Genomic DNA, 26,123 nt, shown 5'->3' with positions numbered 1-26,123 from the left:
AGTAAGGAAGAGAAGCAAGCAGCAGAATTTAAGGCAGGAATGTATAGGTTAATCCTATTGTTTTGTGCAAATGCACTGAGTTTATGATGAACTGCCATATGTGTATCTTTAGATATATAAGGATACACAGGTATATATCTATGTCTGTCTGCTAACCCCTGAGCCTTGAAGGGAAAAGATAAACACCAACTTCCAGTGTTCTGGTTGCACAACAGAAGGCTTGGACAGTAAGAACCCTGTTTCTGGATTGGTTCCATCGATGATTTGTCTCTAAAGTCAGGAAGTCCTTTGCTCGGAAACTGCCCTTTAAAGTTCTTTCGATATTAGATGATGCCCCTGACCACCCAGAACCCCGTGAGTTCACTGAAGATCTCAAAGTGGTCTACTTACCGCTAGACATTAATTCGGGTTCATCCTCTAGAGGTCATACGGACCCTTAAGGCTCATTACCATGTGACACTATAGAAAGGATTGTCAGTGCTGCAGAACCCCATTAGAGGGAATATCGTGAACGTCTGGAAGGGTTACATACACCATTGAAGATGCCATCCTTGTTCTAGAAAACAATGGTGAAAGTCACTGAGTCCAAAACAGTGAACTGCTGGAGAAACTGCCCAGACATTGTGTCTGACTTCACAGGATTTGCGACAGAGCCAATCAAGGAAATTGTGACAGATTGTGGATATGGCAAAGGTGGGTGGTGAAAGGTTTCAAAATATAGATCTTGGAGAAATTCAGAAACTAATAGATGCCGTACAAGAGGAATTACCAGAAGACGACTTGATGGAGTTGAGTGCTCTGAACCAGTGCCAGAAGTGAGGAGGAAAACTTGGAAGCAGCAGAGCCAGAAAACAAATTGACATTGGACAGTCAGGCAGAAGGGTTCCGATTATTCAAGATTGCTTTTGTCCTCCTCTTTTATAATGTAGACCTTTCTATGACATGGGCCCTTAAAGGAAAGCAGATGGTGGAAGAAGGGTTGGTACCATATAGAAACATTTTGAGAAAAATGAAAGACAAAGTAGACAAAATCACAATGTATTTCTATAAAGTTACACTGAATGTACCTGCCTGTCCTGCCTCATTTTCCACCTATTCTACCTCTGCCAACCCTGAGAGAGCAAGACCAACCCTCTTCCTCCTTAGCCTATTCAACATAAAAAAGACAAGGATACAGATTTTTATGATCCGTGTCCACATAATGAACAGTAACTTTTTTCTGTGTATATGTGTGTCTTCATGTTAGAATCTAATAACTGTATGGTAAGAACTGTGTGGGACATTTTTGTGTCATCATTATCATCATCGCCTGAGTATTCATCATGTAGAACATCACGTGTGAGACTCGTATGAGAGTGGATAGCATATCCTTACATAGTCAGGTGAGTGGTATTTAATATAAAATTAAATGTGTTTTATAACATTGCTTTCAAAGAATTATATGAATGTATAGTACACCTCTCTAATAATTGGAGAAATTGGGTATCAGCATATCATACAGATAAGTGGTCTCTCTAAAATGAACAGTATTTCCAATACTGTGTTATGAATATGACTATAATACTATGTGCCATAAAAATGTTATAACCATTTATTAGTGTGTAGGCTACACTACTGTGAAGCAAATATATTGATTACACTAGGCTACCATAAAGCAATCATTGTGCTGCTGCTTCATTATCAATGCATGAATCATTATACCTATAAATAAATATTAATTTATTTTTTACATTATCTTTGCATTTTTTATGTCTAGTGTTAGTAAAACATAACATCTACAGTGTTTTATAGCATGTAAGACAGTATTGTATAGGTACATATAGATGATTCATTCTATAAATAGATTATGTAAACTTACAGTATTGATACAGTATGATATTATAAATGTATTTTCTCTTATGATTTTTTTTTACTTGAAAGATTTTGTTTATTTACCAGAGGGGAAGGGAAGGAGGAGAGAAGAATCAACGTGTAGTTGCCTCTCATACCCCCCCATCTGTGGACCTGGCTCACAATCCAGGCATGTGCCCTGACTGGGAATCAAACTGGTGACCCTTTGGTTCTCAGGCACTCGCTCAATCCACAGGGCTACACCAGCCAAGGACTCTTATGATATAATATTTTCTTTTCTCTAGCTTACTTTATTCTAAGAATACAATATATATAATATACAAAATATGTTTTAAATCCACTATTTATGTTATTGGTAAGGCTTCCAATCAGTAGTAGGCTATTAGTATGTATTTAAGTTTGGGGGGAGTCAGAAGTTAAATGGGGGTTTTTGACTGGAGCAGTTGGCACCCCTAACCCTCAAGTTTAGGGGTCTACTGTAGTTTTATTGGAACACAGACATACTTACTCATTTACATAAGATTTATGGATGCTTTTGTGCTCCACCTGCTAAAAGTTTGAGTGGTTACAACAGGGACCTTAAAGCTTAAAATACTTACTACCTGGCCATTTACAGGAAAATTTTCTGACTCCTGCTCTAAATATTATTTCATGATAGGTAAGCAAAACAAACTTTTGATAAGATTCAGTGTGGTATTTTGTTAAAGGTGTTGGAAATCTTGGAAACATCACTATTAATAGCAAAAACTACAAATGGTCGATAAGCCCTAAGTTTCAAAATCTTTCTTTTTGAGTTCTGATCATGGGTTTGTCTCTACGTAGTTTTAGCCTTCTTTCCTCGCCAGTCACAATCTGTCTCTGATTTTTCCACCTAAAACAGTCCACTTTTCAGTCCACCTCTTCAGTCCACTTTTTATTTCCTATTCTTTTGTTGCATGGGGACTTCTTTCTCACTGTCAAGTTATCTATGTCTTTGGCTTGCAAATGTTCAGTAAATGCTTTTTTCACAAAGCCTCAAAGTGGCAAAGAAAGGGCCCTGTAAAGTGACCTAGGTGTGCAGATAGACCTAAAAGTGAGATGAACAAGAAAAAGAGAACAACTTGTGGAGGAAGGAAAGGGAAATGTTGCTGAGGTCTCGAAGTGTTTTATAATTCGATGAGTAGATTACTGAGGACATATTTTGGTATTGGAGATAATGTAATAATTTTTTAAACATTTAGAAATGATAATGCTTTGGTAATTCACATAAGTTGTATCTTATATTATTTTTTATTACCACCAACAGATAGTACTACAGCCTTTACTAGCCTATTAGCTGTTATTCACAGGTTAAAATAATGAACACTAGTCTCCCTTGAAAATTGTTTATTTTAACTTAATTAGTAAAAATAAAGCCAGGGGAAAAAATCCATTACTGCCTACATTAGTTAAAAGAATGGAAGCAGGGAGAAGGCTCATCAATGAAAGAGGAAGAATTTAAGATAAATAAGGAGGAAGATTATTATTTAAAAAATTATACTATAATATTTAAGTTTAGTGAAACCTTACAAATTTGAACTAATTAGGGTAGAAACCTGTCTGAATTTAACTGAAATACAAGTTAAGATGTTAATGTTTTTAAGAAATAGCTTTATAATTTCAAGCTTAAACAGTAAAACTATTGTCAAAGTATGAATCTTAGCTGGACTTATTTCAATAATGTGGTAAATGTCATTTATATGTAATAAAAATTATTAAAGAAGGCAGTTTAGATAATACAAACAAACTATTTAACACTTCATGAGTGGAAAGTGTCTTTTGGGGGAACTGCAAAGTGGGGCAGAAGGCAGGGAACTTTCATAGGATAAAGAATAAAGAAAAAGGAAGAAATAAGTAGAAAATATCTGATTAGCTGAGGCCACATAGTCAACCTTGTTTGGGGTGAGAAGGCCCAGAGTTCGCTTGGCCTTAGGGGATTGGCTGACTGAATATACTGTGTTTCTGGTGGAGTAGAGCATTTATAAGGACACAAAAGTTATCTAAGTGTTGGTTTCCTAAGGTGACACCCTGGGAAGGAGTAGCTCCACCTTGGGCCTGGAAATGTATTTCAGCAGTCCCCGCTTTTGCTTATCCTCTTGACCGGTAGTTTTCAACTTTTTTCATCTCATGACACACATAAGCTAATTACTAAAACTATGCAGCGAACCAACATTTTTATTTTGCCAGTCTGACCCAAAAATAGGTATAATTTTGATTCATTGACACCAGACAGCTCTTGTTGTGTTGGCTGTTGTCATTTTTCTATTTGACAGTCTAAGGAAAGGACTAAATAGTCAGGTATTGCATTTAAAAAAAAATTCTTGTATACCAGTGTGCCTCTTGCAGCAAACCAGTTGAAAATTGCTGCTCTTGGTCATTGAGGAGGTTTGATTAAAAATGTCGGTCTTATTAGCGTGATTCTCAGATACGATTGTCTCTTGGGGTCTCAGTGGAGGATTCACATAAGATGATGTCAGGCTCCTATTCTTGGAGCTGATTACAGTCTTCTTTTCTCTTGTGTCAGTCCAGTCAGAGAAAGACCATCTGTTGGCTGGCCAGAGGCTGGCCATACACATTTAAAATTTAATACACATTGTGTTAGGAAGACAGTAATAATTATTACAACGAAACTATGCCCATGGTTTGGAGAACACTCCTGAGCCAGAGTCCTCCTAAGTCAAACCAGCAAGAACCAAGTAAATTAAGAAATGACCCCGAAAAGGGACATACTTTTCTATAAGCCAGGTGGCCTCTTTATGTATTCTGTGGAACTGTGTCTCCACTTCCCCAGAAGTGTTTATCCAGCTAGTTTATTTCAGAAAAATGGTGGCATTGGGTCAGGGAGATATTTTAATGGGCAGGAACAACTACAAGATCATTAGCATCTTAGCATTCAACAGTCAGTTGAAGGTTGCATTAGCCTCCTTTGCAAAGGCCTAATATGTGGATAATGCATTATCTTTTCAGACCAGGGGAAGGAAACTAGGAAAAGGATAGTCAGAAAGTGAAGGAGGAATGGAAAGAAATGTTTTTGGTCCTAAACCTTGGGAGGAAGGCGTCCATCTTAATGTCAGCTATGTCTCTTCCTAGTCAATTTGATTTTGAAGTATCTGGCATTTGCACAAGACCAGATGTCAGGTTGCACCTTCTTTAGTTATAAAACGTGCACCTAAGGTTTGACATCAATGCCAACAGTTAAGAATACTTTGCAGGGTCTTTTCCATGAATTTCACTTTTGCAAAAGCATTAGAGTAAAGTAGTAGCTGGCTTAAAATGGCAAGAGACTTAAAAATACCCACAGTTAAAAGGTCTGTTGAGAGTTTATTATAATGGACTTGACCAGGAATTTTGGTTATGTCTGTGACATACCACATTTTAAGATAATTGGAATTATGGCTGATAATATTATACTAGAACATACCTGATTTGGGGGAATTTCATAGTTTCTAGACCACTTAATAACATGCATCCACATGAAGTTTTGTCATCACTTACTTGACAGTGCTTCCCATGTAATTTAACATACCAAGTAAATGTAATTAGTTTAATATCTATTTTTTACAAGGTGTGAGACAAACCACTTGAGATTTTCCAGGGACCCTCTGGGAAATGTCAGTTACTTTTGAGGTCAAAAAAGAATTCATTTTGTGAGACATTAACAGCTAACCATCATCATAAGTTATCTTTCTTGCTGACAAATTCTGTAACAGAAATAACATGAATTTATTGACTTTTAGTAAACCTGGGTAGAATAATACCTCTAGCTTTTAACACATACAAATCTGGTGTTGTAAGGATGCCCCATCACCTCTCCTGGCAAGAGCGGAGAACACTATTAAGAGTATAGATCACTTTGTGCAATGTTGGGAATACAGATTGAAGCAGCCACTATGGAAAGCAGTATGGTGTTTTCTAAAAAATTAAAAATGGGTCTGCCTTGTGACCCAGCAATTCCACCTCTTAGGGTTTATCTGAAGAAACCCAAGACACTAATTTGAAAGAATATATGCACCCATATGTTCATGCAGTGTTATTTGCAAAGCCAAGCTATAGAAGCAAACCAAGTGCCCATCAATACCCAAGTGTATAAAAAAGCTATGGTGCATATGTACAATGTAATATTTCTTGGCCATAAAAAGGAATGGAACATTTGCAACAGCATGGATAGACCTAGAGGCTGTTACTCTCAGTGAAATAAGTCAGAGGAAGACAAATACATGATTTTACTTATATGTGAAATCTACATAACAAAATAAACAAAATTGAAACAGCCTGATAGGAGAATGAACTGGTGGTTGCCAGAGGAGATGGGGGTTGGGGGGCTGGGTGAAAGAGGGGAAGGGACTAAGGAACACAAATTGGTAGTTACAAAATAGTCATGAGGAAGTAAGCAGGAAGTATATTAATATTGTAATAACTATGTATGGTGCCATTGGGGTACTAGCAATATTGGGAGGAACACTGTGTAAAGTATATGATTATCTAACCACTAATCTGTACACCTGAAGCCAATGCAAAATAGCAATGAAAGAAAAAATGTATAGATCATTTTGTTATTACAGGATGGAAATACCTTCATTATAGATTGTAGGCATTTTGAGAAGATGGTGCTCCTTTATTCACAGTTGTACCCCCAGGTCCTATTGTAGTACCTCCACATACCAGCTGTTTGCTTAAATTCTGAACATTTAGGCTTAAAGAGTTAAGGAACACCTATACATCTCATTGTCCTTTTCTCATTCTGTCTACTCTGAGCTTTTGTGCAACTGACTTTGTCTAAAGATCACACAACCATACTGAGTAGTCTTACGTTAAATTCATGATCACCATCCTGCAGTGGGTCATTACTGTTGTCTGGCAGTTTTTAGTACATGTCCCTAGTCCTTCACTCTTCCCACTCTGCAAGTGACTTTCATGCTTTTTTCTCTGTCTGCTAACATTTCCTCTTCCATCCTTGCCCTCAGCTAATGACCTTGATTCCTATTTTGCTAAGAAAACTGAAGCAATCAGAGGGGAGACCTTTAGCCACCCACCTAGCCATATTAATATCCATACTTCTTTTCCTTCCCTCACTTTGCATGAGTGGTCTGGTCACTTAAGGCCAACCCCTGCAATTATGCTCTGGATCCGATCCTCTCCCCTCTACCCAGGGCCACTCTTCCAGTGATTGACCCTCTGCTCTCCTGCAGTCATGCATTTTTACCCTTTGCTAGACCATTCCATTAGCAGATAAACGTACCACGATTTTCCCATCTTGAAAACAAGACATCCTAAGGCACTTCAGCATCTAAGAGGCACGGCTCCATCAGCTGTTAAATGTGCAACATAATGTTCATCACCATCAATTTCAGCCATCTCTTTTGACATCTGAGTTCAGCCCTCATGCCAGATTACTGAGAAATCACATATGCAAACAAATAAGAGACTGAAGCAAGGTATTACTGCCACCATCTAACGTGGCAATGGCAATGGATCGGAAACTCTCTGTTCCCTCTAACTTCAGTTGTCTGACATATGTATAGATCCCAAATGAATTCTTATGGTCTATAATGAGCAAATACTATTTGAAATAAATCCTAAAGGAGAGAAGGTGAAGAAAAACAAAGAACAGAGAACTATAAGAACTAGAAATTCTAGCCATGACTGGCGTGGCTCAGTGGGTTGAGCGTTGTCCTGCAAACCAAAAGGTTGCCAGTTCGGTTCCCAGTCAGAGCACTTGTCTGGGTTGTGGGCCAGGTCTCTGGTTGGGGGTGTATGAGAGAGAACTGATTGATATTTCTCTAGTACCTCCATGTTTCTCTCCTTCTCTCCCACTTTCCCCCTCTCTCTACAACGAAATAAAATCTTTAAAAAAATACTAGACCCTGGCTGGTGTGGCTCAGTGGATTGAGTGCCAGCCTGCGAACTAAAGGGTCACCAGTTTGATTCCCAGTCAGGGCACATGCCTGGGTTGTGGCCAGGTTCCCAGTAGGGGGCATGCAAGAAGCAACCACATATTAATGTTTCTCTCCCTCTTTCCCCCTCCCTTCCCCTTTCTCCAAAAATAATAAAATCTTTTAAAAATCCTTAAAAATTTTTTTAAACTAGAAATTATAGAGATCCCAAGAATTATACTGAATAATCGTAGGCTCTTAATTATCTTTTCCTACCCCTTGCTCCTGGAAAAACATCTACCCCCAAAGTTTTAGAAACACTGAGAAACAAAATACTAGATTTATGGGTTATTTCTCTAATAGTCATGGAATACGTTCCTATCATTTGGAGGCAATTGAAGAAAGACACAAAAGTGCCTATTAGATGTGCCGTTTTGCTGCAGCCAGTGCAGTCAAGGCTCACAGATTAGGCCAGGAGCAAAGAAACTAGGTAAACACCACCACATGGCCTTCTACTCTGCTATGTCATTATTTAAGAGTAAAATAGCATTAATAACAAAACAAGCAATTAAACACTGAAGAAAAAAACACTGAGGGCAGAAAAGAGAAGGATGGTAAAGACTAGAATTAAGATTAATTAGCTTGTAATCAGTTTCTTTTCAAAGCTTATTTATAGCAACATTTTAAATAAAGTCTACCATTCCAAGTTACTACCTTTTTTAAACTACTCTGCCAGTTAGAGCCAAGGTGAGAAAGGCTTTTTTTAAAATTGAGATATAATCCACAGAGTATAAAATTCACCCTTAAAGTACACAGTTTATTGGCTTTTGGAATTTCAACGAGATCATGCAACCATCAGCACTTATATAACTCCAGAACATTTTCCTCACCCCTCCCACCAAAAAAACTTGTATGCATTAGCAATTGCTCCCCACCTTCCCCTAGCCCCTGGCAACCACTGTCTACTTTCTCAGAAAGGGGATGAAAAGTCACCCCTGAAGCCACTGGTTGGTGTTGGGAAGAAGAGGGTGTGCTTTAATTGAAAAAGTATTAAATCGTAAGTCTGAAGACCTAGTACCATTCATAACAAACTGTTTTTGATGTTTTAATTTGGAGGTTAATAATAAAGAAGAAAAACAGTATTTTAGGCAAAAGTATATGGGAAGAAAAATGATGGGAAAGCTACCTAGCTTAAAGGGCAAACGTGCAAGCCCAGTGAGAGAAAATTGGGTGAGGGAAAAGAAGGGCAGTGAAGCACTAGCCAGTGGTTTCCGTTGTAATCCTCTTTTGTAGCATATATTGGAAGCATTCAGGTAAGATTTTGTATGAGTGGAGAATTCCACTGCTTACAAAAGAAAAAGAAATTTGAAAACCACAGGTTTAAACATATAAGCCCAATGTACACATTATAAAGTGTTGTCAGAATGTCTTTAAGAAAATAAATGAAAGCTAACTTAAGTTGTGGGAAACAGTGGAAAACCAAAGAATTTAATTCCTACTAAATTAAACAAAGTTTCAACAGAAGAGAGTTGTAAGATGTTTTTGGTTTGGGATTTATTTGGTAATGCTATTTAGTTTACATTTTCTAGAGGGAGAAAGTAAATATTGACCGAATGATGTGGTTGATTGAAAATAAACATTGAAGTCTAAATGTTAAGCAGGAGAGAGTACTTGAAGAGTCTCTTGTAAATAACTATATGAGGCTTTAATATATGATAAAACAATAGAATATTTTAAAAATCTGAAGTGATTTGTTGAAAGCTCCTTGAAAGAGAAAAGTCACAAATGAAAGGTGTATTATGTCATTGCTATTGGATCAGCTTTTGTACTTGTATATGATAGCCAAAATGCACTCATTTATATGTATCCAAAGCTGCTTTCTTAGGCATTGGTTGTTCCACTTTCCTAATTTACGCTTTGACAATAAATTTTCAAATCTCTCCATATCTAGAGTCACTCTCAAAAAGTATGTTTGATGACTAATGTAGTCTGCCAACACACAAAAAGAATTTTATTTCCAAATCTGAAACCAACAAATATCTTTGTATACTACCATTTGAGGATGAAAATTTGTTTTTCTCCATATTTTGATGAGATATATCTAGAGGGTTTTGGATATTTGCTTCCCTTCAAATAAGTAAAAAACTATTAAAATAATAGTTTTAAGTTTGAAGTGCAGCTTGTTCTTTTTTCATAAAATTAAATGGCAAAGTAAAAAATGCTTTAAGTGTTCTTTCTAGTTTGAGGAGAAACTAATTCATGTGAATCAACACCTCACATAGTCTGGGTTTAAGAAGTTAGCATTATCTGAGAAGTTGCTATTTTTAGGTTCACTGTAATGTTTCTAACTTTGGTGCTCAGAGTAGTGGGTGCTTCCTTTCCCAGAAGGCTCTGTATTCTCAACATGTGCAGGTCAATTTGACATAAAGCTACCTACAAGGAGCAACAGGGCCACTGCAGGTTGTGTTTCTAACTTGAAAATTATGAGCAGGTACTGGGAACCACAGGCTGTACATGAGAACCAGCTGCATGTCAGTACAAGCATGGATTGTGGTCTCTGGAGGCTGGGAGAGCACAATGCTTGAAGTTAATTTCTGTGGGAGATAAGAAGAAAAAAATACCTTTCTGCCTAGCAAGATCAACAGCATATTAAATCCGACAGTCTTCAAAAGTATGCTGGACAGTTGCTAAGTAAATATCCACTTTTCAAAGATGATGATCAAGGAAACATCGCTACGAAGGGACCCGGATTTAAGGGGAGAGTTAGCTTTCCTGGCAAGGGGCTGTGATTTTGTTCTCCCGTCACGGTTTAAGAAGCGGTTGAAGTCATTTCAGCAGACACAGGTTTGAAACTTGGGTGTTTTTTTAACATATTTTTATTACTAATAAAACCACCCAGTGAACTAACTTACAAATAACTTTACAGCTCACTTGATACTAGATCAAGGAATTAATCTGTGTCCTCTATTCAGCTATTTGCAGAAAGCTATTTGTAGAGAGATTCCAACAGGTTTAAAAATAGAAAATAGACCTTCTGGACCTGAGTACAGTACTCACATTTTTCTCTTGTAGAGAGGGAATCTAGTTTTAGAGACAATAAATAAAACAAATATTTTACAATTTAGTGGAGAAATATTAGAATTTTTCATAGAAATGTACCTTTGAGAAACAAAAATTTCTGTGTTAAAAGTCTTGTTTGTATTTTGAATTAATAGGCTATGTTTGAGTTAACATACATATATCTGTAATAAATATTTTTTAAAATATTGATCCTGTTAATTTTTTAAGGAAAAACTGATTGTATCTATAGACAATTATGTGTGTGTAATATAATGCATGTAGGTAATAAAGGATGGCAATTAACTCCTGCGTGGTGAGAGAGTACCCTCAGCAAGCTGTGAGATTGGGTCACTTCTGCCTGCGTTGACTACTTTGCAGAGCCCAAGCTGAACTGCTTACAGCCTTATGGCCGGCATCTCACAAATGAGAACCTAACACTGACTACAGTACAAATTAAAAGCCATACACATGATGACCATCCAGAGCCCAGTAAGAAACCACAGTTTCATAGTTATTCTCAGCCAGAGTAATTTGAAATTATTTGATTGGGCCACATGAAGTTGGTTTTTTTTCTTTTTAATAGCTCAAAAATGGTCAAAGATTGGAAATGCTACAGTGAAAGGATACTATTCAGAAGAAATATCTAAATGATACTGTTTTTTAAAGGGAAAGATTGAAATGGAGAATTGAGATAGTTTACCCAGCTAATTCTATTTTAGTGCTGTTCCTAGACTTAAGTGAAAATGAGCAGATGCTAAACTTGCTGGTAAGTTTGGCAAAATTTATATTACTGTGTTTTATTCTACTGTATAATATTTGTAAAGAGTCAGTTTTATTAAGCTCTACATTAAGTTTTTAATTATGTGTCCTATTAAATTCAGTGATACACCTGAATTGACACAACTGAAAGTTCAAAATAAATGTATTCTTTTTATTTTCCTTTTAAAATGCTAACATCACTTTTATTAAATGTGTATCAACCAATGAATTAATAAATAGTTGTCTGCTACACTAAGGAAAGTAAGAGACTATTCTATAATCAAATATTTTCCCATTGAAATAAAAACCTTGACACGTAGCCAGGGTTTGTTTTGAATGTCACTTATTTCTGTCAAAGCAAAAGTATAGAGTCAACATTGGAGGCTTTCCTCTGAACCTTCCCCACCAGCATGTGTTCACCAGACTATTGGGTTTCATCCCCACTGGCACCAGTGGTCTTAATCCTATGGTCATAGCTGCTCTGGATGTCACACCATGAGAACTGTTTTCGGGAAACAAAAAAAAGAATGTTGATGACTAGCATACCTGTCTCACAAATCTCTGTTAGCATAGAATAATAGAAAGGAAATGACACTAATGTAAATGACTTACAGGTAAAGCCCTGGAACTGTATGCCTTATTTTAGAGGTTTAAGAACATTTTCTACTGCTGCTAGCTCACAAAATGAGATAATAATATTTGCATATTTAGCATTAATGCAGAAAGAAATGTTTATTTAGAATAGATTATCAGTTTGTTAAATCATAAGTGGTTTGTAAACTCTAAGTCGATTTACAAATGTGATTATTTTATTTATTGTTGAATCTGAAGAACCATGTTTAATGTTTTGAGATTCCCACCCTTTCTCAAACAAGGACATATATGTGACCAGCACTATCTCAAACCTTTTACCCGTGTAATTTCCTCACTCCTGTAATTTCCTTTAATCCTCACAACAACCTTCCAAGAAGGATTTTAATTTGTTTTATTACTGAAGTTCTAAAAGGTTAAGTAACTTAACCAAGGGCACAAGGCTAGTAAGTTATCACTGTTTTTTGTTAAGTTTTCCATGTTTCATTGATATCCCTTCCCTCTGTGCCATTTTTTTCTTGACTACTGTTTTATATGAGTGATATCCTGATACTGCAGCAATGGCTTGGTGTGACCAGCTGGCCTTCATATCCCCAGCAGTATTAATATATGAGCAGATTCCACTCTATATATTAATGTCAGATATTAACATGTGAAGAGGGTCATGTATAATAGGAATAGGAGATTCAATCATATTTATCACATATTTATGTGAATGAAGCCTATCTTCCTATTATATTCATATTTTTCAAGGGTAGCTAAGATTTTTACCCTGAATCTAAATATGTCATAAGCTCTTATGTTAAAAGGAAATATGATATCAGCTTTACTTACAGATAAATTATTTTGTTCAAACTTTAGGGATGGCTTTAGGATATTTTAAGGAAGAAGAACACTCAAGTAATACTTTGTGTTCACAATGAATTTAAAATAAATCTAGTCAACAATCATGCCACGTTTCATACTTTATACGGCACCTAATACAGTACCACACTAATGCTTTATTTTTAATTTATTTTTATTGTATTTTTTCCATTACCGTTTAGTCCCTGTACACCGCCCTCCCCACCCCATAATCACCACTGTTGTTCAGTCCATAAATCCTTTTTTCCTTTTTGCTCAATCCCGCCGCCCCTCACCTCCCCCACCGTAACCGTCATCCTGCTCTCTGAGTCCGTCTCTGTTTTGCGTTGTTAGTTCAGTCTGTTCACCGTGCTCATACCTTATATGGCACTTAATACAGTACCTCATAGCCTTGATGGATAATTGGTCAGAATTAAGAGTGGGCGTTAAAACTCTGAAAATCTTCATGGCACCTTTTTGCTTTTTCTTCTAGGAATCTCAGAACTAAATTTAGTCTTCATTGAAAAAATAAACTTCTCTACCTAAATGTTAGTGTATATCCCCTCCACTTTCCTTAAATCATGGATAATCTTAATCTTTCCATTACCCCCCTCCCTTTATATACTGTCTTTTATTATGTCTCTTTATTGCACACCACATCAAATCCATTTTGGAAGTGAGAATGATATAAATGAGTTAATAAATTGTAAAGGTAGTCTGGCTGTGATTAAATTAATGACCATGATCCTTGCTGGTTAGAATGTACCAAAAATTAAAGAACTTTGTATCTTGGAAAATATGGCACACCCTTAGTAGCAAGTAAGTCAGCCTGGTAGAAGATACTCCGAAACAAAAAAGCTTTAATTTTCTTAAAGACTTTCTCTGCATCAGGGATTGTCAGTGATTCTGACAGTGACAAAGTTAAACTGGGGAAGAAGGTGAAAGCACACTCCCTCCAATAGATTTTAGGTCTGTATATTTAAAAAGATCTCATTCTATCTGCCTGTTGAAGAGATGGAAATGTACAGAAAATCTAAGAACAGTCTTTAAAAAGAATTTACCAATCCAATTCCAACAGACTAAGAATACATCTCGAGGTTCTTAGTATGTCAGCTGACATTGCTCTTAAATGTCTGCCACATAAATTATGGGGAAATATGTTAGGATATTTAAGCATAAATTTACATAAACTTGGGTATTGACAGATAATTAATGTATTTTATTTAGTACAGCTAAACGTTCCTTAGAAACATTCTTGCCACCCTCTATAGTAGAGTAGGCTCTTGATCTGTACTGTCTCTAATTGTTATGTATAGTTTACTTCCTATTACTGGTGAGGACTTTCAAGAAGTATATACTGTTTATAATTTTGGGATCTCATAATCACATTTTCCTTCCAGGTTCAAAATAAACCAGAGAAGAAACCTGGAACGCCACTGCCACCTCCAGCCACCTTTCCCAGTATTCCCCAACCTCTTTCCCCTGTTCCTCATGTGAATAATGTCGTAAACGCACCACTGTCCATAAACATTCCACAGTTCTACTTTCCTGAAGGACTCCCAGATGCCTGCAGTAACCATGAACAGACTCTAAGCAGAATTGAAGCTGCTTTCATGGATATCGAAGATCAGAAAGCAGATATTTATGAAATGGGAAAAATTGCAAAGGTAATGTAACTAAGTGGTGTATAATCTTCCTTTCTCTAGCAATACCACTCTTCTCTTCACTGCCTGTTTCCTCTCTGTTTTTAAGCATGCTGAAAAAAATTTTTTTCCATGTTGAAAAATTTATTTGATCCTGATATATCTTTAGCTATGGTCCTATTTCATGGAACTCTTAAGTTTGAAGAAAACCTTAGAGGACCTCTCATTTAGCTTTTCATTTAATGTAGGAATTCCAACCATGACATCACTGACACACAAATTCATTCTCTGCTTGAATGCTTTCAGTGACAGGAACCTCACTATCTTGCCAAGCAACCTGTTTCATCATTAAGTATAGCCTTACTTGGTAGAAATATTTTAGTTGTGTTGACTATAAATCTTTTCTTTGTTGTTCTCACCCAATCATCATAACTCTGTCTTAAAGCCAAGCAAGGGACCACCAGGCCAGCTCAACACTAATTCTACTCAGAAATAAATGGATTTTCCATTAGGAAGTAAGTCTCTGATACTTTCCAATATATCCAACTGCGTTTAATTTAAGATCTTAGCTCCTAATGCCAAAACTACTGTAAAATACTTATTTACTGGATTCTATAGCTCTTCCTAAAACGAGTAATACTGAGCATGACCATTGCATTGTGTTCGATCACGCCATTCAGGGATTCCTACCATCCACAGAAGTGCTTTCTTTTGCTTGCGTTTTATTTTTATCATGTACTTGTATTGAGGAGTCACATCATATCTCAGGATTTAGCAGTGATTTCAAGCTGTACTTCAAGAGACAGAGGGGTTTGGTAGTTTAAGGGCTACATGTAGACAAATAGGAGACCAAGTGGGAGGTCCCAAGATGCCATGCAAACTTACACTAGGAATGGTTCCCCTGCTTTTAGAAATAATATTTGAAAGTTTAAAAACATATTGAAGATAAAACTCAAATTCCCTAGATCACTATTCCCTGTCTGAGTCTGACCCACTCGCCTCCCCACAGGCCCATCTCTGCATTTGGGCTCAGTTCTCCCCTTCAGAATAGGCCTCCACTCCTGCCAACCCCCACATCACCTGTCCTTTTAAGCCCTAGTTTCCATCCTGTCTTTGGAGAAGTCCCTGAATCCTCACTCCAATCACACCCTGTACTTTCCCCTACCTCTGACCTCGGAACACTTATTACTGCTGTTAAATAATTTGTAAATAGAATGGTTTTATGGGAAATTAAAAGGAATTCTTTCTTTTATTCCCCTCTTCTTCACTCCTAATCTTAGAACTTGCTTGCTGGTTCCTTAGATGTTTCTAATAAAAAACAGACTCTTTCATTCCAGAAATAGGAGCTCACCTGTTTCCACGCTATTTTACACATGAGGAAACTGAAGTCTCACAAGTACTTACCTGAAGTCACAGAACTGGTAAACGTCAGGAGACAAGTCCCCTAACTCCTAGCACTGTGCTATTTCTACCATGTTATCTCCCCTGAACATGTGCTAACATACCATTAGCTAACTTCCAATTATTTCCACCCTAATAAATTATAACTTCTTTCAGGGCCTTGGCATTTTCAAGGCCTTACCCAAAGCTTTGAGAAGTGGCTGTTATATGAACCAAAGATGGTGAATTATCTAAATGGGCTGGAACTATGACTCTAAATCCAAAAGATAGAATTTAGCAAGGATGAATGGAGTGTGCATCTGGAAATAACATGTTAACCGCATAAATGCCAAATGGTATTTCTAACATAACAACAGTTTGTGTGAGAGAGATGGGAGATTTTCATGGACTGCTTCAGGCAGGTAGATAAGGAGAGACAGACTTGTCCAGATTAAGGGACATGGTGGTTCCCTGGTGCTGTGCTGGGTCACCACACCTGGAGAGCCAATCCACAGGATTAGTGCCTCACTGTCAGAGATCTGCTTTCTGCTCTGTCTTGAATTCAGGCCCTCTGGATTGACCTTCCTCCTCTGAATATTACTGACCCCTAACTCAGGAGCCTGATTTGGCCTTTCTGCCCTCCTGCCTCCACCAACTGTAATCCAGGTATCCCTGCCCTGCTCTACCGTTCAGTGGACAGTAGAGCACAGAACAGATTCAGAGAAGAGAGCGGGAAGCCTAAGATTGTCAAGGGAGGTCAGGAAAGAGTGTAACCAAGTCAGGGATGGGTCTGTGCATGCTGGGGAGTCAGAGAAAGGACTTTGCTATTTACAGGCAGTGAGGATCGATCTGTATGTCATCAGGTAAAACTGCCAGTGTTGAAGCCAACAATACAGAAAAGTTGAAAAAGGTAGAAAGCTCTATTGTTTACCATAGTAAGTCATTTGCATAACAATTTACTGTCTACCCAATCATGTGGCACAATAGCCAGTATACATACATGTCTGATTAACTTGCCTGAATTGTACTTGATTATGGACCTAAATTCCATTTACGGGTGCCAGGCATTGGTGTTCATTGCTCTTTGACCTTAATTTTTGGCTCAGGTAGCAAGGTCAATTGCTCATAGCTTTCAATTTTTAAAAACAACATCGCATATAAAAGTGAGAATGTGTGTATTGTATAATGACCTCACAAGATATCACAAGTGTATTGGTTTGTATTATTTCATTTTAGATTACTGTATCAGCTCATTTTATTGGATCTTGTCTATTTTTAAAATCATTTATTTTAAAAATTCATTTAATCGTGTCCTCTATTTAGCCAGTCCCCATCAAGCCAGCTTTTACTTGGCCATGGCAATCTGTTAGCACTCACTAAGCCATCCTTATTTTCAACCAATTTTTCTGTGCTGTCTGTCCGCTCCTCTCTGCCACTAGGCAGTGAACTCTGCCCCTGCATCCCTTGTACCCCGTGTGCTTGTGTTCTCACAAAGGGTGGTCATTTGAAAGGGAGAAGAAAGACAGCCTTTAAGGGACAATGAAGGGAAAGGTGGTTGGAGCAGTAAATGAACATTTTTATGGATTCTTGTATTTATAAAGCTATTTATAAAGGCCAGCTTGAATTTGCAATTGACTCTTAGTAACACTTAAGTATAGCCGTACAGGCTGTGATCTGTTTTTTAAGTGCAAAGAAATCTCTTTGTTCATGAAATGTGCATCTACTGGTAAAGTTTAGTTTACTCATCTTTGACCTCAAACAGCCATAATCCCTGGAGGGATTAATGCCCATTTCTGATTAAATTCTCAGTATGTAGTGTGTACTTTTCCCCACAGTTTCAAGTGAAGGTGGAAAAGAAATGAGAGAATGAATCTAAAAGGGGCAAAGGCATTATAGGAACAGAAACTGAGGAACAAAAAGAAAAGCATTTGTCAGAGACCAGACCTCTAGCAGGAAGTTGAGGAAAAAGAATGAAACTGTTTTCTGAACCAAGCCCTCCAGCCCCTGTTCTGGCTGATGTAGCCCCATCTTGACCCATCAAACCTGTGGCCTGTCAGGTACCCTCTGTATCTTTATTTTCTTCGTCTGCAGAATAGGATAAAAATACCTGCCCTCTGCATGGGGCATGAGGACCAAATGAAACAAGATGAAACATTTAAAAATATTAAAGAACACTACAGATATTGGTGATTCTCTCTTCCTGTGTGTATCATTAAACCCCCTTGCTTTCAGTTCTTTATGTTGTTAGGCCATCGTTAGATCAAATTATAGGTGTTAACCGAATTTTCTTTGTTCCAGTGACTTTGATTACCACCACATCGACTCTTGCCCGCTCTTATAAACCTGAGTTTCCTAAACCCGTTTTCTGTATCTCCTTATATATCCCCACTTGTCATCCATTCTCTACCTTTGTAAAAAGTCCTGACACTGGCTTATTCTCTTCTCTGTTATAAAACTCTCTATTTTGTTACCCTCAGATTAATATCATTTATTTTTTTATTCTTATTGATCTCCTGATTCCCTTCATCTTAATTCTTTTTTAAGCAGATGCAGGCGAACCATACTTTTTCTTTTAATAATCAAAGTGCAGAGTCGGCAGCCCTTGCTGTTCAATGCCCTTCCCATTTTTTTCCTTTGGCATTTTCTCCAAGGGCCTGATACCCTAACACTTGTTTACTCAAGCACCCCACTGTGAGCAAACTAGGTCAATCCTTTCCAATCTACTTCAAAACATGTCCATTCTCTACCTTATCCCTTAGGATTTTGCCTTTGGGTCATAATAAATTTATAGTGTCAATCAGTGACTTATTGCTCCTTACAAGCTGACATATATGCATTTAACAGGAGCCTTGTGCAGAAAAGACTGTAGTCCGAGGAAATAAAAGTTGTTCAGTAGTGGAAGTAGCTGCACTAGGTATAGTAAGCACACAGCCCTTAGAAGTGTTTCAGCTGAGGCTGGTGACTGCTCGAGGTTGAGCTAGAAGCCTCCTAGTCCATTCTAATCCTGAAAAACCCATGAGTGACTAATGGTGGGAGTTTCAAGCACTTTGGCAAGTCACTTTCAACCTCTCCCCATACTTTCATGTATGGTTCTGCACCCCACCTTCATAATACAGGCTATTCTTTCAGCTTTCTCAGCAGCTGCCAAAAACCTATAATATCTAAGAGCATTTTCTTGGCACACCAGCATTCTGCATGAAAGGGAGGATTGGGATTGGGGAAAATGGATTTGACAGTTTACAATCCAAAGTATATTAATTGTGAGCTTTGTACCTTGGCAGTCGTAATTTACACAATAAAAAATCCATGTGGTTGCTAAGCAACACCTTTCCTCATTCTTGACCTCAGTGGAGGTATTTGAACTCTGGACTTAAGGAATCTTAAATTCCATCCTGCTTGCAGAACGTGCTTTAGTGGCCCTGCCAGGAGCAGCCTATTATTTCTGCCCTGTACTTACCTCCCTAGGTTTGTATTCCCCTTCTATATCCTCCTCTCTGACATGAACCCAGCAGCGTTAAGTGTTCTTAGCATTGCAGCAGACTCAGTACTCTTCAGTCTTTTATGGGGACCCCCCATGCACTAAGACCTCACACCAGAGGCAACTTCACCTGAACCTAATGTGGATTCAGATCTTGTCAACCTCCAATGGAGAAACTTCCCTTTGTAGAATAATGAAGGCTCAGCAGATCCTCCATTTAATATGAATAATAAGAATTTCTTTAATAATAAGATGTGTTTCTTTGAAGAGTTCCAGATTTCAGAATATGTGTTACATGTATATATAAAATTGGGAATATTTGGAGACCATTTCTGTGCTAACATGTAGATATTATCATTACTAATTTTTTTCCTTTACAAAAAAAAGGGTAAATTTGGTAAAAACTCTTATATAAGAATTTTTTAATTGAAATAAAGAGCTTTTTATTGAAGAAGAAAAAAATTACCTTTTAGGATATTATAGTTGCTTTATATTCATTTCCAATTCTTCCTGAGGCTTTTATAATGTATTTGTGGTAGTTTCTAATACATAAATTATAGCATTTTGATTTTTACCTTCCATTTTTTACCTGAACTGTAACCATTTAAAATAGATTTGATAGCTGTTTTCTAGAACAGTTGGGGGTTTTCTGGTTCTTCTTGATCCTGGGTCTTAACCTATTATGTCAAAATGACAGCTAGAGATAAAGGTAGAGAGTATTAACACCAAGTGACCACATAATAAAGGTGACTATTTTTCTGCCATAGGAAGCAAGGTCATATACAATCATGACATTCAGTCATTTCTTTTTCTTTCTGGAAGATAAAAAATATATAAGAGTGGTAGGAAGGAGGAAGACTGGTTACTTCAACTGTTAGGATAGGGAAAAGAAACATAACTCCAAATGAAGTTGGAAAAAAGGTAAATGGATTTCTATTTCCTCCATTAAACATGTAATCCTATATTTTGTTCTCCCTCCGTGTCTCTGATATATTTGCCTTTGTCCCTGTTTTGCTCTTCCAAGGGCCCCTTTGTCCACTGTGGCTTAAAGGGTAAAAGCCACAAAGGCCCTTTCTTTGGCCGTGTCATCTCTTCACTGCCCCTGGGCTTACACTGTTTTGGTGTTTTATCTGCAGGTCTGTGGCTGTCCTCTCTATTGGAAAGCCCCCATGTTCAGGGCTGCAGGGGGAGAGAAGACAGGATTTGTGTCGGCAGAGTCATTTACTACCCTGTGGAGAAAGTAAGTATGTGAACAGTTTCTCTGAGGCTAGGCAAAGAATTCTCTGCTCCTCATGACATACTTCATAAAGGTCATTTATTTTATTCATTTATTAATTTTTCCTTTACCCCTTTATTTCAGCAAGTAAAACTCAATGATTCTCAGTCATTTATACCCACATACAAGTTTTTTTCATTAGCCTTTATCTTATGTCTCTAAGAAGTAAAATGGATCTTCAGAAATACCACTTTAATAACTGTTTGATAGTTTCTTAGTTTTACATGCTAAATTTGGGTCTTGGGATTTGACTTTTGTATCAGTGACATAAGAGTACACCACATGTACTACATGAAAATACAGGTTTCATTCTCATTTGATCCACTTTAGAATTGTATCTAGTTGATTTATTAAAAATAATTATTGTAATAAATTTTAATCATTACTTTTTTGTTTATTTTGTGGGACATTTTATTATTAAGTATATTTTATTGATTATGCTGTTACAATTGCCCCATTTTTGTCCCCCTCTACCTGGTACCCCCATTCCATCCAGCACAACACCCCCCTTAATTCATGTCCATGGGTGGTACATATAAGTTTTTTGGCTTCTCCATTTCCTGTACTATTCTTAATATCCCATGTCTATTTTGTACCTACCAATTATGCTTCTTATTCCCTGTACCTTTCCCCCAGTCTCTCTCTTCCTCCTTCTTGCTGATAACCCTCTATGTGATCACCGTTTATGTGGTTCTGTTCCTGTTCTAGTTGTTTGCTTAGTTTGTTTTTGTTTTCTTAGATTCCTTTATTGATAGTTGTGAGTTTGTTGTCATTTTACTGTTCATGTTTTTGATCTTCTTTTTCTTAGATAAGTCCCTTTAACATTTCATACAATAAGGGCTTGGTGATGATGAACTCCTTTAACTTGACCTTATCTGGGAAGCACTTTATCTGCCCTTCCATTCTAAATGATAGCTTTGCTGGATAGAGTAATCTTGGATGTAGGTCCTTTTCATCTCTCGGAATAGTTTTTTTTTTGTTTTTTTTAAAGGGCCAGATTTGTACTGAGCTGATTTTTTTTTTTTTTTAGATTTTATTTATTTATCTTTAGAGGGAAGGAGAGAGGGAGAGAAACATCAATGTATGGTTGCTTTTCATGCGTCCCCTGCTGGGAATTGGCCTGCAGGGAACTGGTCTGCAACCCAGGCATGTGCCCTGACTGGGAATCGAACCGCGATTGTCTGCTTCGCAGGCCCATGCTCAATCCACTGAGCTACACCAGCCAGGGCTTCTCGGAATAGTTTTTGCCAATCTCTTCTAGCCTGCAAAGTTTCTTTTGAGAAATCAGATGATAGGAGAATGTCTTTGTAGATAACTCTGCTTTTCTCATGCTACTTTTAAGATTCTTTCTTTATCTTTAACTTTTGGCATTTTAATTCTGATGTGTCTTGGTATGGCCCTCTTTGGGTCCAACTTGTTTGGGACTCTCTGAGCTTCCTGGACTTGTATGTTTATTTTCTTTATCAAACTGGGGAAGTTTTCTTTTATTATTTTTTCAAGTAAGTTTTTGATGTCTTCCTCTTCCTCTTTTGTTTCTGGCACTTTTATGATTTAGATGTTGGTACATTTGAGTTGTCCCAGAAGTTCCTAAGCCTGTCCTTGTTTTTTGAAATATTGTTTCTTCTTTCTGTTCTGGTTGGATGTTTATATCTTCCTTTTGCTCCAAATCATTGATTTGAGTCCCAGTTTCCTTCCCTTCACTGTTGGTTCTCTGTATATTTTTCTTTATTTCACTTTGTATAGCCTTCACTTCTTCCTTTATTTTGTGGTCATACTTAATCATTTCTACGAGCATCCTGATCACCAGTGTTTTCAACTCTGCATCTGATAGATTGGCTATGTCCATTTTGTTTACTTCTTTTTCTGCGGTTTTGTTCTGTTCTTTCATTTGGACCATATTTCTTTGTGTCCTCAATTTGGCAGCTTTCCTGTGTTTCTGCATATTAGGTAGAGCAGTTTCGACTCCCCTGTTACATTGTAAAGGGCGGAGCCTTAGGCATTAACCAGGACAGGGGAACCTGCTTCATCGCTTTGTGGCACTGAGAGTGGGTGAGGGGTCAAAGAGAGATAAGTGCCACTTGCTCAGCTCTCACCCCATTTCCTGTCACTTACCCCACTTCCCATAATCACCTCATGCCCTTCTAGCTGCTGCCCTAGTGCTGATTCCCAGAGCAGGTATATTTGTGTACATTCTAGGACCCTGTGGGCCCTTTAAACAGACTGTCCTGAGAAACCTGCAGTTTCTCCCGCCACCCTAAGCTACACTGGTTTTTATAGGCAGAGGTTATAAGGCTTTATTTTCCAGCCTTGGAACCATGGGCTGTGTGGTCTGGCCTAAGGCTGGGATCATGCGCTTCCCAGTTGTGCCTCCCAATTTTTATATACTGCACATGAATATGCAACTGCCTGTTCCACCAGCTGCTGATGCGTGTCAGACTTCCATATAGTTGGATTTTCTGGCAGTTCTGATTGTTTTTTGTTTTTCAGTTGGTTGTTATCCTTTTGGTTGTGGGAGGAGGCAAAGGGAGTCCTTCTATGCCTGCATCTTGGCTAGGAATCTGGTCATTACATTTTGAAAGCTCCAGTTAAGGAACAAACAAATAGTACATTTATCAAAACACTCCTGGATTTTAATATCTTCACAAGTTTTCTTGAATTCAAACCCATCCTCTTTCTCCCCAACCCCTGCTTTCTTCTTTAGAAGTTATTTCTTCATGTATTTATACTTTTTAAGAGCATGTCACAGCTTGCTCCTTCTGCACCTTTTGACTGATCTGCTTTCTTTATATACATTTTCCTCACCTTTTCTGGGCTAGATATCCTTCCTGGTAAGCTCTTGGGATATTCTTTTCACCTATCATTATTAAAAATCCATATATAATGGCACCAGAATTCACCTTGCAGATGACTTCTCATCCCTTTATGCCACCTGAGAGCCCCTTGTAGTTTAATACTTAAGAATATGGTAGGTGACCAATAAACGTATTCTTATTTTCAAAAATCTAGCAGTAAATTGAGTTTACCAAGTTCTCCAGGTATTACATTAGAACTGAAGTAATCACAGTGTATAAGACTACCAGTTAATGGACTTCTTTTGAAGAACCATACCAAAGCTAAAAGTTACAAATGATTCATGTTTTCCAGGTAGATTTTAGTCATTTTGTTGGAGGGGGCAGTTCTAAGTTGCCCAACTACCAAGGACTTTAGTCCTTTAGAGCTCAAGGAGAATCTCTTATTCCTGTAAACCATCAGGGTAACACTCCAAAGGCAGTGCCATCATCACCATTTCGCGTTTGCTATACAAGTGGAAGACTGCTGACTACAATCTACAAATTTAAGAAATATGTGGATAAGCAGAACTAACTGGAGGCTAGATATGGGGGGGGGGGCCACAACCCACTAATTAACCAGGAGTAAACCAGTAAAGAAATTAGCATTTGCCTTTGGAGTATTTCTGGCTGAAGCTGGGGGAGGAAAAGAGCCTAGCGCCTGAACAGTAGGGAGGTTGGCTTGGATTCCCTCCCTTTGCCCCACCATTAAAGCCAGAACTTCAGCTGGGTGGTCTGATTGTCTATTATTAATTACTTTCATTGTTATTTTAAATCAGTATATAACAGTGGCAGAATTCAAGGACTTGAAATGTGTAGATCTTCCTGCTTTCATTCAGCTAGCTTTTTTCAGGTCCTGAAAAGACTTCAGCTGGAGTGATAATCAGGGGTAGAAAAAATAGGGGTGATTTATCAGAGGTGTCTTCAGCCACTGAATTCAGCATTGTTAGCAAAATCATGTAACAATCTGGGAAAGCAGCAATAAGTGAATTATGATTGTTGAAGAGAAAACTTTGAGAAAGCTGGGAGACTGAAAAAAAAGAAGTAGTCTATTCTGTAAACGAGTACAGCCATAGAGAAGAACTGTAACTACTTATATTCTAAGTTATTTTGAATATTCTAGGACCCTATAACTGTAAGTCTGATGCTGACTATGATTTACCTGCAATTAACTGCATAATACTGAGGAAGGTAACAGGCAGTTTTGGTTTTTGTTTTCTTCTTTTTGGGGGGTGGGTATTAAGTCTGTGTCACTAAGATAGGATGGACATTTATGTTAGTGGATAGAGCGGCGGCGGCAGCCACAACTGTCTGTCTTTATTGACGAGTCATTTTAATTTATCTCAGGGAAAAAAGATTTCTGCAAAAGACAAAACAGGGAAAAAGACAAGCACAAGTCTTCATTTTAGGAACTGGAGGAAAGTACTTGTGAAGTTACATGAGCACCTGTCCCTTTTTTTTTTTTTTTTTTTTCACTTAAAAAAATTCTATGAATAGATAAGAGCAATATCTGTACTGAAGCTTTATCTTCTGGCCAGATATAAAATGGTTGGAGTGCCCTCTAGTGGAAGTTCCTCTCTGAGCTCTTAAAATACCTTTTAAAACCCGGATGATTTAAGGGAGACCCAAAGTCTGATTATTCTGGGATATTAAGCATAATGATTTGGGAGACTAAGCGTGATGGTTTGAGTTACCACACTGACCTGGAAAAAGACATGTGTATGTTTTTGTAATCTTTTTACAAATTATATCCTTTCTGTAAAGGAACTTGGACCAAATTATAGAATTTTAAACTTTCAAGTACAAAAAATAACCGGTAGATAATGACACAGAATTAAGGCATATTGACTTACACGTATGTATGCTAACTTGCAATAATAGGCTCTGTGTAATTTGGGGGGAAAGTCAAATACAAAAAAAGTCACAGCATAACAGGAAATAATTTCCCTCCTGTCTCAGTGCTTCTGGGATGGACGCTTCCTAGCCCCCTCCTAGTGATTTGCGGATAAACACCTAATGGGCTCTTGTTCCTGTGCTTCCCTTGTTTTCCTACTCTCCTGCCCATTTCATATTTCCACTCTGATGTGTTTTTCTTATAGTGAGGACATTTTTAGGGGAAAGACATTGCTCCACAGGTTTTTGTTTGTTTGTTTGTTTATTTGAGTTTCTAGACTTACCAGCTTTGTGGCATAGGCCCTCTTAAAGGTAGTCAGTATACTGTTTCCCAATTTTTGTATGCCCTACTCTCTCTTCCCTTTTTATGTCAACATGTCATTTGTTCATTAACAAAACAATGCTTTATCTAAGAGCTCTCGAAGATACCAGTTTAGAATAGCTATGTTTACCTCCTTTCTGCTACAATATTGAGTTTACCAGCTACTAACATTGGCTGAAAAATTACAATTCACCTTTTCTTTATATTTTATCTCTATTTTTAGTAGCAGAAGACCATGTCTGATTTGACTTTTTCTTTACAGACTACCTCTCACCTGTCATATCTGTGTGGGTTTTACTTAGTAGTTA

The 26,123-nt window shown here is 37.6% G+C and overlaps 1 protein-coding gene across 2 annotated transcripts in view; it reads left to right on the top strand.

Moving 5' to 3' along the window:
* Positions 1–26,123, top strand: part of PPP2R3A (protein phosphatase 2 regulatory subunit B''alpha) — a 163,097-nt gene that overhangs the window by 49,201 nt on the left and 87,773 nt on the right. The window contains exons 1-3 of one of the 2 annotated variants that reach the window (XM_037143846.2): positions 10,119–10,586; positions 14,396–14,662; positions 20,633–20,736. In XM_037143846.2, the coding sequence (XP_036999741.2) occupies positions 10,455–10,586; positions 14,396–14,662; positions 20,633–20,736 (503 nt within the window). In that variant the 5' untranslated portion in view covers positions 10,119–10,454. Of the gene's footprint in view, positions 1–10,118; positions 10,587–14,395; positions 14,663–20,632; positions 20,737–26,123 lie in introns of those variants that run through there. The other variant, XM_037143845.2, reaches the window with a different exon arrangement.

Source organism: Artibeus jamaicensis, unplaced genomic scaffold, assembly GCF_021234435.1.
Source record: "Artibeus jamaicensis isolate MK-2021 breed Jamaican fruit bat unplaced genomic scaffold, CSHL_Jam_final contig_519, whole genome shotgun sequence".
In the NCBI taxonomy this organism is placed as follows: domain Eukaryota; kingdom Metazoa; phylum Chordata; class Mammalia; order Chiroptera; family Phyllostomidae; genus Artibeus; species Artibeus jamaicensis.
The sequence above is the reverse complement of the archived record's forward strand: the minus strand, read 5'-3'. Positions and strand labels throughout refer to the sequence as shown.